This window comes from Phaethon aethereus (genome assembly GCF_964289735.1).
Source record: "Phaethon aethereus genome assembly, chromosome: 4".
Classification (NCBI taxonomy): Eukaryota; Metazoa; Chordata; class Aves; order Phaethontiformes; family Phaethontidae; genus Phaethon; species Phaethon aethereus.
In genome coordinates, this window is record NC_138578.1 from 38152445 (window position 1) to 38164988 (window position 12544).

Below are 12544 nucleotides of genomic sequence, written 5' to 3' on the forward strand. Positions count from 1 at the left end.
CAGCAGAGGTGGCACCGATTCCCACTGCTTTGAAGTCTGTTGGTTTGTAAGAGATAATTTTGCAGTCAAATGACTGCTCTCAAGCAAAAGCACTGGCATTCCCCTCTGTAAGGATTCGATACGCTGCATCACTTGGACATCCACACCTCATTCCAGGTGTTCAGCCTGAGTTAAATGAATTCAATCAGAAACCTCTACATTGTGATGCTGTCCCCATCCCTGAATAAACTGGAAGCTCCTTTTGGAGATACATGAACTGGGGAACCCCTAGGTGGTTGTGAAGAGGCGTGTCAGGCCATGCACACACTGAGGTGATGAGAGAAGCTCCCTCTAGAACTTCAGCTACTCGCTCTGTTCCAACTGCATCCGCAAACTTTTCCCTAGAATGTCCTGAGATAGGAGAGTCTCAAACTCCAGCTCAAGGGTTGGTTTGGGTTTTTTTAAGTGACATAAATCTTGCCCATTTCAGAAGATTTAAGAAATATGTTATGAAGTGATCAGTTAGTGAAACTGAGGAGTTTCTATTCATGCGGGGGAAGAAAAAAACCCCCACAACTTAAAAGAAATTAAGATCTATCAAAAGACAGGTCATCACTGGTACATTAGCTGTGCTGTAGGATTGACAGAAGTCAAGTAAGTGCTTTGGATTTAGAAGATTTACTCCAGCAACTCTATTTACTGCTGTTCATTCACACTTGAAATTGACTACAGGAAAAAATAATATTTCTAACTAGTTAGTTGCTAACTGACCTTAGTTTCTTGGCCTTCTGAAGTCACTCATCACTACATTTCAAATATATATACCACATAAGATACATACTTCATTGCTTCTGGTACCTGGTAGTAGAATCGTAGAATAGTTTGGGTTGGAAGGGACATTTAAAGGTCATCTAGGCCAAGCCCCCTGCAGAGAACAGGGACATCTTCAGCTAGATCAGGTTGCTCAGAGCCCCGTCCAACCTGACCTTGAATGTTTCCAGGGATGGGGCAAGAGACATTGTAGTTTTTACATAATTTTCTATAAAGACATCCTCATACTTCCCACAGAAATTAGAACAGCTGATAGCTTAGCAAAATTACTTTAAACATTTATCACATCTTGTCCTAAGACAGACAAAAAAACAGAACTTAGATTCTCCTGCCATCATATGTTGTAATCAAATACAGATTAAATTAATATCACATAAGCAGGTGCACTCAGACCACCAGAGTTAAGTTATTCGAATTAAGTCATTCACATTACTCCATCCACGAATAGTGCCCTCAGACATTGCTGAAACTACAGAAACAGGATGAAGATACTACATAAAAACAGCAGTCAAAAGTAAATGGAAAAGTAGCAGGAACTGTAATAGAAAGAAGAAACAGGTAAACCAACCAAGTAATCAAATTCAACACACATTGAATTTTGTCCCTCAAAAGAAACTGTGAACCATTTTTCTTGACTCTTTACTTCAATATGGAAAAATGGCAATAAATACGTCAGACAGCCATAAGAGAACTGATAAAGCCACCTAAGTATGAAAAACCCTTCAAAGCATAATCTGGCTTTCAACAGGACAAATAATTGTGGAAATTAAATCCATCCAGATAAGCAGTAGCCATCACTACATGCACCATTTACTGCTACTTCAGTTTCCACAAAATTTTTGCTTAAACTTCTTTGATCCTCCAGATGAATATTTACTCAGCTGAATTACAAATAAAAACATTAAAGATAAACATGAATTTTTCAAGGAAATCACATAAAACCCCTTACTGTCAAGCAGAGTTTACAAATAAAGCCTGTTCTTAAAGAAAACCTGACTGTAACAGAGGGCCAATAAAAACAAGGAGTTAGTTTTAAGTGGTTTCAAATGAAGCTACACTGGCCCCACAACAACCATCACACTGAACTCCTAGGAGGTAGCAGCAAAATACTCTATTCTAAGAATATCTAATTTACAATTACAAAGAAATATTTACACTAGGAAATGACACCATGCAGCAGAAACAAGAGAACTCCTTATGTCTGCATTTAGTAAACAAATCAAGTCAAATTGTAATTTTGAACTTAGTAATAATTTAGCTAATAAATAAATAAAAAACAATTATGAAAAAAAAATCAAACCTTAAGCACATGCTCACCCTTTGTAACACAAGTAGTCCCACTGATGTCATAGACATCTTCAGTATCACCTTGAAGCAATAGCTACAGCACCCACGTGTGCAGCTGAGTAACACTGTAATCCATTCTACTGCAAAACTTCTTGGCCTTTTAGCAGTTTTACAAGTAGAGGACAGAATTTTTATTTGTAGACTGCATGAGTGAAAAATCTCGCTCTCTCCCGACCAAAGATTATTTGGCATGCGAACAGCAATATCTCATTCTCATACTCCAGGGAGTTTTAACCTGCCTCTAGCTAAAAGCTATACAATCTTTAGATTGCAGCAGAGTGTAAAAATCACTCTAATTAAATCAAGTAAGAACTGGTTTGACCAGTGTTACTGATCGCCCAAATAATTAAAATCAGTTAAGAAAAGTCAGAGGTTGGTACTTAGCTGTACCTAAACTTGTGCTAATTTTTAAAGTAAGTTTTGCAATTGAACAACTAGAAAGCAAGCTTCAAGTAAGCTACAAGAAGAACCCGGACTGCTGTCAGTATAAAGTACCACAGAACACAGTTTCAGGGCACTTTCTTTTTCTCTTTTTAAAATTCTCCTAGCTTTACATTTGTTGTAAGGCGTAGTGACTGTAACTTAGAGCATGCCAAATTGCACTGCAAACCAGTTGAAGCCTGACCTAAGGCAGCTGCGTTTCTGGTGCGTGCAAACGGAATCTAGTTTGTGTTGTCACGTATACTTATATCTATTTACATCAGTTTTGCTTCCATGCCGTATGATCTACCTTTCACACTTCATTGTTGAGCTGCCATTGTTGGACCCTGGTGGCCCTTCAGGGCCCAGCTGCGTTATCCTGTAACAAACCTCTCAGGGCAGACTGACAGCATCGCAGGTTTCTTCCCAGTCCTGACAAAGTTAAAGCAAAGCAATGGTAACTCTCCGAGTGTCGATACACTTCATAGACACACCGTGCAAATTTAACCGAAGGCAGCGTAACAGCACGAGACTTTAGCATATTACAGCCAAGTCCATTTTGTCACAAACTGGTGCCCTCAAGCCTCTACACGGCAGGTAAGCTGGGAAGGGGTAGAAAGCAAGTGATTTCTTTTCTCACACAGAGCAGATAATTTCCTGTACAGTGCACAAAGTCTGATTGGTTTCCTGTCAGAAAAGCCGGGTCTCTCAGGCTTTTGATCACTTTCCTCTGGCCCTTCACAGTTGCTCTGATTAGAGATTGATCCCCGTGCTGCTCTTTGATCAGCAGCTCCAGCAGCCCACAGGTGCCATATATCATCACATTAGCAGGCCACGGCAGTATTAATCTGCCCCCCCACTCCCCTGCTAAATTCACTAGCACACTACACATTCTACCCATTCACAGAGGTCTCTGAAACTTTGCTTTCTATTAAAAGATATGACATAGAATACTTTTATCTGGGGAGTCCCAAGTTCAAAGTTTAGAAAATTGAATTAGCCTTGAATCTGCGTTTCTGCTTTATTTCATTACAGTTCAGAGAGTTTTGAGAGTTCCCAGCTTGGCCTTTTGTGTTGGTTTGTGCCCAGGGAGAAAGCTCATTCTAGCTGACATGCAGAGTACTAAATTTTTCACCCCTCCTGTACGTTAAGCACCAGGGGTTCCATGAACGTATAGCTAACAGCCCTAATTTTAGATATTCTACACTTAAGTGTGGTTTCATGCAATATATAGCGTTTCAGTTTGTAAAATATTCTTTAAAATGACTTCATAATAGCAGATCAAGAGGAAAGGCGCTTAAAAATCTGAATAATGTAAATCATATGGAGTTCAGAGGCTAAGCAAATTACACACCCCGAAGCTGCCCCGGCTGTATGAAAGGAGTCTTTCTCCAGCTCTGCACAATTCGAGCCCAAGGGAACTCGCATTTGAGAGTTTTCTAAACATTTCAGGTACACTTGAAAGTTGAAAGTAATTCTCATTTCCTATGCAGGATTAGCTCGTTTCCAGCCTGTACAAAATACCACTCATTCACGCGCGGACACAAAAAGCCCCCCGCCCCCCCCCCGCGAGCTGAGCTTTTCGGGTACAAAGGTGCGCGGGTCGTTGCTTTTTTTGGGGGGCGGGGAGACGGGACGGGGACATTCTGCACCTCGGGCGGCAGAGGAGGGAGCCTCCGCGCCGGCCTCCCTCCCGGCCGCCGAACCGCTGCCCTTTTACCCACAGCGCTCCCCCCACCGCGGCGGGCAAACACGCAGCTCACCCCGCCCCGGCCACGGAGCTGCCCCACCAACACCCACGCACCCGCGGCCGCCACCCCGCGCGGGGCCGCGCTCTCTCGGCGGCACCGGGCAGCCCCCGAGGGCGAGAGAGCTCCGCGCCGAGCCGCTCCGCGCCGGCCGGGCGCCCGCCCCCGCCCTGCCCCTGCCCCGGGCTGCGCGGCGGCGGCGGCGGCGGCGGAGCTGCTGCTCCTTACCGTTCTGCTCCTTGGCGCCGGAGAAGGCGAACTTGCTGCTGAGGTCTGACTCGGCGGCGGCCCCCTGCCTCCGGCCGGCCAGGGCAGATGTCAGCAGGAGCAGCCCGAGGAGGAGCATTGGGCCGGCGGGGCGAGGGGCTGCGGCACAGCAGGCACTGGCGGCGCGGCACCGAGGCCCGGGCGTCTCTCAGCAGCGCCCGGCGCGGGCTGCGCCGCTGGGGAGAAGGCAGCACTGAGCCTGCTCTGGCAGCAGAGAATTGCAGGGTAGTTTCCACATAATCCCATCCAAAACTTTTTCCTAGAGCCCTTTTCTGTGTCTCCAGGTTTTGTTTTTCTTTGGCGGTTTTCTTTCCTCCCCCCTCTTTAAAAAAAAAAAAAAAATTAAAAAAGGATCAAAGCAGAACCTGGACCCAGACCAGCTTCCCAAGGACTAAACAATCCGAGGCCGGAGAAGCCGGGGCTGGTGAGGGCGCGGGGCAGGCAGAGGGGCCGGGAAAGGCGGGGGCGAGCGGGGCCGCTGCTGCCGCGGAGGAGCGCGCACCTGTCAGCCGGCAACCGGCAGGGAGGGCGGGCAGGAGGCGGGCCGGCAGGGGGGCAGGCAAGCCGGCCGGCCGGCGGCGCTCCCACAGAAATACCTTCCTCGCCCTCAACTCAGCGGCCGCGCTGCCAACTCGGGCCGCGACTCCCGGCTCCCCCCCGTACCCCCCGCCCCCCGTCCCCTCACGGCGAGGGCGGCACCTGGCGCGGCCGTTTACGCCCCGGGAAGTTGTCGGTTGGGAAGAATGAGGCGAAAGGGGCGGCCTCCGCCGCTGCCCCCTCGCTCACAGCCAAATGGCGGCTCAACAGGTGCTGGGGGCGGCGGCGCGCGGGAACCTCCCCGCGGGGGGCAGAGGCAGCCCGCGTGCCGCCGCCCCCAGCCCCCGGCTGCCTCACGAAGGGGGCTCCCACCCCCACACCCGCTGAGGGACCCAGGGTACCGCGGTCCGGGTCCAGTTTTGGGGTTTGGTAATGGGGGTGAGGCGTCGTGCTGACTGACCGGTGTGGTGTTTTTTGGGTTGTTATTATGGTACTTGGGTTCGTGCTTGAAAATTCGATGCTTAGTTAAACATTGCATCTGAAGCATGTCCTTGATGTGGGGAGGTAAAACACGGAGAGGAGGTTTTAAAAGGTCTCTGGATGCAGATTATTTTTCTTTTGACAGAACTTGCTGTTTTGGCTACCCTGAAACGAGATCTCTAGCATTTATACGTAAACAGATGGAAAGAGGTTCAACTTCTTACAACGATCCCTCTCTTGCTGCAGCGCTGTGTGGTACTCGGTGAGGGGGTACCCGTAACGCAGATGGGGTTGGGTTTCTTTTTGCTGTTTCAGCAAAAATCAGAACTGCATTTATGGCGAGGAGTACCCCCCATTAACGCTGGCGGGGGCTAAAAGGACTGACGATACTCGGCACCCGTCAAGGTGATGCGGTGTTCGAGCCTCTCTGCCAGCGCGGGCATTTCTAGCGTGCTCAGAAGAGGGTTTGAGGCGACTACGTTGACGGGTCTGGCTAACAAGACCGAAGGCTAACCAGATACCGGAAGGGCAAGAGAAGCGGTAGGAAGGGCAAATCTTTTTCTCTCCACTGAGACGCTTTTTTAACGGTGACTTCAGGCCCCATAGCTCTGAGGTGGTTTTGGGGAGGGCTGGGGAGACCTGTATAGCCGTGGTCTCGCTCACTGTCTGTGCGTGTTACACGAGAGAGAACCGAGTCTGCGTGACTGGAGCCTTGCGCGCACGCTTTATAAATTTCTCATCCTTTGACCCAGCTCTTTCCATTATATATCTGAGCTGTTTCTTCTCCTCAGCCAAAGTAACCCTTGAGACAGTGATAAACATCCCCTCTGTTCCTAATAAGTGACATATTTCTAGCAGCAACTGAAAGCTGTCCAGCCAGGCTGGGCTGTCTTCTGAAAGGCAGACTTGGAGCATACCGTAAATAGCAACCCTTCCCTTTTACAGAGAGTGAAGAAAGAAATGTACTGCACAAAGCAGACTATGCAGTTACTTTTATTATTGTTACCATTATTAAGTATTATTTTTTTTGTTTTCACTGTTGTTATTTTAAAATGGAAATAAAAAATAGCACGTACTGCTTTCCAGATCTTCTGCCTTGATGATTACAAGCAGTGGGGTTTTTTAATCAAATAAATGGCACTGTAACTTAACCTTCATTGCCTGGGGATTTTGTGGGATCCTTTGTATTTTGGGGAATCAATGACAAGCTCCCTCTGAAAAACATGGACCTAAAGTCTCAGACTGTGCACACGAGGAGTAAAGCATCTGACGTCTCCCGTAACTTTGAAAATCTGGGCTGCGTGAGGCCAGTGTTTCATCTGGCATCCTGGCTCCGACTTTTCAAAGGAAAATGCAAGAACCCGCATAGTGGATGAATGCGGAATAACACTGCCTGGGGGGGCAGCTTTCATTCTAAACCTCCTGTAATTAGAGATCAGGGTACATTTTCAATCATTAAGGCTCTAACTTTTTTCAAAAATTCTTTTGTTGTTAATCCCATCCAAAATATTGTATGTGGTAATCCCTATCCTTATAAATGTCGAATCTTCTCTGAAATTCATGCTAAGTGTTTATCACCAGCTATCTATGTTTGTTTTTAATGTTATTGCTCTCCAGTTTCATCAGGTATATGTATGTCTTTACATCATGAAAATAGATAAATATAAGTTATTTAACTCCTCTACCCTGTTCATTTTCTATGTTATAGCCCTGTGATATCCTTTCCCAGCTAGGCATTTTTACTACATTTTTCATCTGAATATCTGTATACCTATAAGCTTTTCAGAGTCCCATCTATTTTTGTTATGGTTTATTTGGGGTGGGACAACCATCCCAACAACATGACATTCCAAGTGAAGGCCTAATCTTAACACATATAGTGAAGATAAAACATTTTATTGTATATAGTATTTCTTATGCAAGATAATCTTTTTATTGGATCTACTCACGCAGAGATCCACAGAAGTATTGAGATTAAAAAATTATGCTGAATGGTTAGCTAATTATGACAAATTAATGTATGTTTTTATGTAGCGTACATATTTAGTGTGCGTAGTTCAGATAATTCCTGCCAGGGCACATTGCATTGCCAATACTGAATTTCACTTGGGACCACATACTGATGCATCTAACATTTCTGGCAACTCCAGTGCCCAGTACAGATTTCTCTGGGTATCATTAAGACTCATTTTTATTTTGCTACCACAACGTTCACATTGTTTCCTACATCCGTAATAAATATTTTAAACTACACAAAGCTTTGTATTCCTAGCTTTTCACCACGATGAGAATTGCACTTCAGTCTTTGTCTTTTGTATCAGTCACCATGTCACCATCAGTCATCTCATCTCACAACTACTTAGTCTACACTATGTAGTCTTTTTGATGGTGTATCAAAGACTTTTTTTCCCAAAGGTTTTTTAACATAGTCTATAAAAATATGTATCAAATATTTTTAATTTAAATACTGCAACAGACATTTCTCCATTAATTGCCAACTTCAAATACTTGAGACACAGACTTTGCTCTATAGAATAGCCACACTGATTTGACACATTTTCAGATCGTTTTATGGTTTTGTTTTTTTCATCATCCTCATTTAGAACTTTTGAAGCAATTTTTCTTGTACTTGAATAAAATTTGAATTATCTAGATTATCCCACAGGAATTTATTTTGCACCAGTTCCAAAAATAATGTTATTAAGACCTCGCCACCAGAGAAGGGAATGGAAATTTGGCCTGTTAGGACTCCAGGGACTTACTGTGATGGTGTATATCCTTTGTACTCCTGAACTATAAATATCCTTGAAATAAAAAAGCTTTTTCTGTGATTATTATTAAAGAGTTATCATTAAAATATACACTCACCACACAATCTTCACAAACTTCACTTACATCAACAAAAAGAATTCCCCACACCGAAGTCCAAACAACAACATCACAGCAGCGACAGAGGTGGATGGTTTACAGACACTCCACCCCTTATCCCCTCACCACGTTACAACAACAAAGATCCCCCACGGTTCCTTGTGGAAGTGGGATGGAATTGGCAAGATGCATAGGTGTTCACAGACTGCCCTTTATGATTTGAACTGATACGAAGAGACCTCGACTGACTTCAGGGGGCTCTAGATATCCCAAGCAAGCTCTGCAAGGAAGCATGCTATTTCCTTTTCCCATATGCTGTCTTCAGAAAGACTCTCCCCCCATCACATAAGGTATTGTCCTGGTTTCAGCCAGGGTAGAGTTAATTTTCTTCATAGAAGCTAACGTGAGGCTATGTTTTGGATTTGGGATGAGAAAATGTTGATAAGGTGCTGATGTTTTGAGTTGTTGCTAAGTAGTCAAGGACAGTCCAGCTTCTCGTGCTGGCCTGCAGCGAGCAGGCTGGGGGTGCATGGGAAGCTGGGAGGGGACATAGCTGGGACAGCTGACCCAGGCTGGCCAAAGAGATATTCCATACCATATAACGTCATGCTCAGTATATAAAGCTGGGACAAAGAAGAAGGAAGGTGTGGAGGGACGTTCGGAGTTATGGCGTCTGTCTTCCCAAGAAACCATTACGCGTGACGGAGCCCTGCTTCCCTGGAGATGGCTGAACACCTGCCTGCCCATGGGGAGTGGTGAATGGATTCCTTGTTTTGCTTTGCTTGCGTGTGCGGCTTTTGCTTTATTTATTAAACTGTCTTTATCTCAAACCATGAGTTTCCTCACTTTTACTCTTCCAATTCTCTCCCCCGTCCCACCGTGGGGGAGTGAGCGAGCGGCTGCGTGGTGCATAGTTGCTGGCTGGGGCTAAACCACGACAGTCCTTTTTGGCGCCCAACGTGGGGCTTGAAGGGTTTGAGATAATGACAAGTTTGATTGGAATGTGCTAGATGATAATATTTATAGCTGTTATTGCTGTTTAGCCATTAATTGCCAGGCCCCTGTGCTTGCCATGGGTTTGCCTTCCCTGCATGTATTAGCATCCAGTGCTCGTTAGTGGCTGCTTTTTGCTTTCGATGCTGCTGTACTGCTGATCGTCTGACTCTGCTGTGCCTGGGAAGATTCTGATAACAGCAATGGCCTTGGGCCTGGGCTGGCAGATGGCCGGGGTATTGCTGTTTTTTTTTTTCCCTGTGCTGCTGTACTGAATAGGCTGGAACTCCACTGTGAACTTGAGTCGAAGGGACTGTGACCTGTGGGTGAGTCCATGTGGGAGCAGGACACCCCGAAGCGTCTGTGACCGTGCGTAAGCCCATGCCAGGAGCAGGTATATCTCGAAGCATCTGTGGCCATGGTTATGTCTGTGCCGCAGCAGGTATACCTCTGATGGGATTGTGGCACATGGATAAGTCCACGCTGAAGGTACATCTCGAAGCGTCTGTGGCTGTGGATAAGTCTATGTTGCAGCAGGTGCACCTCGAAGCATTATTGGTTGTGCATGAGGTCATGCTTGGAGCACCTCAAAGTATGTGGCCATGGAGAAGCCCTCAACAGTGCAGGTATATTGCTGGAGGAACTGGAACTATGGGTAAGGCCACGTTGGAGCAGATTTATCTCTGGAGGTAGTGTGGCCCGTGGAGACGGCCGTTTTGGAGCAGGTGCACCTCGAAGTGACTGCAACTGTGGATAAGTCTATGCCACAGCAGATATACCCCTGGAGAGACTGTGGCTCACGGAAGGGACTGCAGTCTGTGGATAAGTCCAAGCTGGAGCAGGGGCAAGGGGAGGAGTTCATTGCAATGTTACACCCTATGGTCCAGTACAAAGGGCCCAGGGGTGGAGATTGTAATGGAAGTACCTTTAAACTGCTGTAACCCATGATTTGAGTTGCATGTTATAGGAACTACTATAGCAGGAACCACCTGAATGAATGGAGGACAAGCCTTACAAGAAGCAGTGCCAGTGCAGCAGTGACCTGACCTGAGCTGGCTTTGGTACCCAGTAACTCCACGCAACACCCCACCTCGCCTGTCCTGAGTGACCACCATAAGGGATGGAGCCCAAAGTCATGGACTAAATGAACTCAGCAGACATTTCACGGACATTTTGGAGGGAAGTCTATGGACTAAGGGGATGATAATCTGTGTATTATATTAAAGGATGGGAAGGGGGGTGGTGGTTGATGAGGTTATATTGGATAGTGTGGTACCTGAGCATAACATAAATGGTATGGAATAAGGGGTGGATAATGTCCTGGTTTCAGCCAGGGTAGAGTTAATTTTCTTCATAGAAGCTAACGTGAGGCTATGTTTTGGATTTGGGATGAGAAAATGTTGATAAGGTGCTGATGTTTTGAGTTGTTGCTAAGTAGTCAAGGACAGTCCAGCTTCTCGTGCTGGCCTGCAGCGAGCAGGCTGGGGGTGCATGGGAAGCTGGGAGGGGACATAGCTGGGACAGCTGACCCAGGCTGGCCAAAGAGATATTCCATACCATATAACGTCATGCTCAGTATATAAAGCTGGGACAAAGAAGAAGGAAGGTGTGGAGGGACGTTCGGAGTTATGGCGTCTGTCTTCCCAAGAAACCATTACGCGTGACGGAGCCCTGCTTCCCTGGAGATGGCTGAACACCTGCCTGCCCATGGGGAGTGGTGAATGGATTCCTTGTTTTGCTTTGCTTGCGTGTGCGGCTTTTGCTTTATTTATTAAACTGTCTTTATCTCAAACCATGAGTTTCCTCACTTTTACTCTTCCAATTCTCTCCCCCGTCCCACCGTGGGGGAGTGAGCGAGCGGCTGCGTGGTGCATAGTTGCTGGCTGGGGCTAAACCACGACAGGTATCTTACAGGATAAGCATTTCTCTCCTGAGGATGAATAGGGTGAGGAATACAATATTTTGGGCGAAAACAGGAAAAAGGCTGAGATATAAACCCATTTTCAGGCATGATGCACAACCAAAGGGAAATACTACAGGAGACATGTAGCTCCACAAACACATTTACTTCTATCAAATTCATGTCTCACAAGAGCCGGAGCCAGGCATTTACGTAACTTTGCAAGCTTAGGACCCACTGTTAGGAAAAGAAGATTGATTCCCTTGTTTCCCCATGGCTTGTTTCACTTCCTATTATGAGTGGGGGAAAAGAAAGGAATTGATACATATGTACTTGTATGTTCCCATATACTCTGAAAGTACCTGCATAATCCTTGTGAGATCATACTAAAGAAACAAAAGTATTTTGCAAAACTTAGCATGCAACTTAAAACTAATAAATATCTGCTCATCCAAACACAGGCAAATGTCGGCTTTTGTGCAAGGATCTCTTGTTTTCAGTGTAGTTACATATGAATTTGTTGCTGGTATAGCTGCTTATGTCCACATCATGGAGTTGTTTTTAATTGTGCAAAGGAGTCTTAAACAGTTATTAAACGCTATGTTTGTACAAAATCTTTTATGGATGAGTGATAAATATGAAAGCAGAAATTGCAGTAGAAACACTAATTGTCTTTTAGACAAACAACAATACAATACTCTGCTCTCATGATCACCGAGAAACAGAAAAAGAGACATTTGTGCAAACAAGCATGAATCTTGTAATCTTACTAATGTGAGGTGAAGAGACTGAATATGGAATTGCACAGAAAATAATTTCTGCATTAGAAATTACTCCTGTAAATGAGGTAGTGCTAAATTTTAATATTTCAGCCTTATTCACAGAATCATAGGATGCTTTGGGTTGGAAGAGACCTTAAAGATCATCTAGTTCCAACCCCCCTGCCACAGGCAGGGACACCTGCCGCTAGACCAGGTTGCTCAAAGCCCCATCCAACCTGGTCTTGAACACTTCCAGGCATGGAGCATCCACAATTTCTCTGGGCAATGTGTTCCACTGTCTCACCACCCTCATAGGGAGGAATTTCTTCCTTGTACCTAATCTAAATCTACCCTCTTTCAGTTAAAAGCCATTACCCCTTGTCCTATCACTACCTGCCCTTGTAGAAAGTCCC

At 45.6% G+C, this 12544-nt stretch overlaps 1 protein-coding gene across 1 annotated transcript in view; it reads right to left on the minus strand.

The window, feature by feature from the left end:
• PDGFC (platelet derived growth factor C) overlaps nucleotides 1-5697 on the minus strand; it is a gene marked incomplete at its 3' end in the record, with an annotated part of 135303 nt that extends 129606 nt beyond the window's left edge. Inside the window, exon 1 of the mRNA XM_081999064.1 lies at nucleotides 4554-5697. Within this exon, the coding sequence (XP_081855190.1) occupies nucleotides 4554-4671 (118 nt within the window). The 5' untranslated portion in view covers nucleotides 4672-5697. The remainder of the gene's footprint in view (nucleotides 1-4553) is intronic.
• Between the last annotated feature and the right edge of the window lie 6847 nt (nucleotides 5698-12544).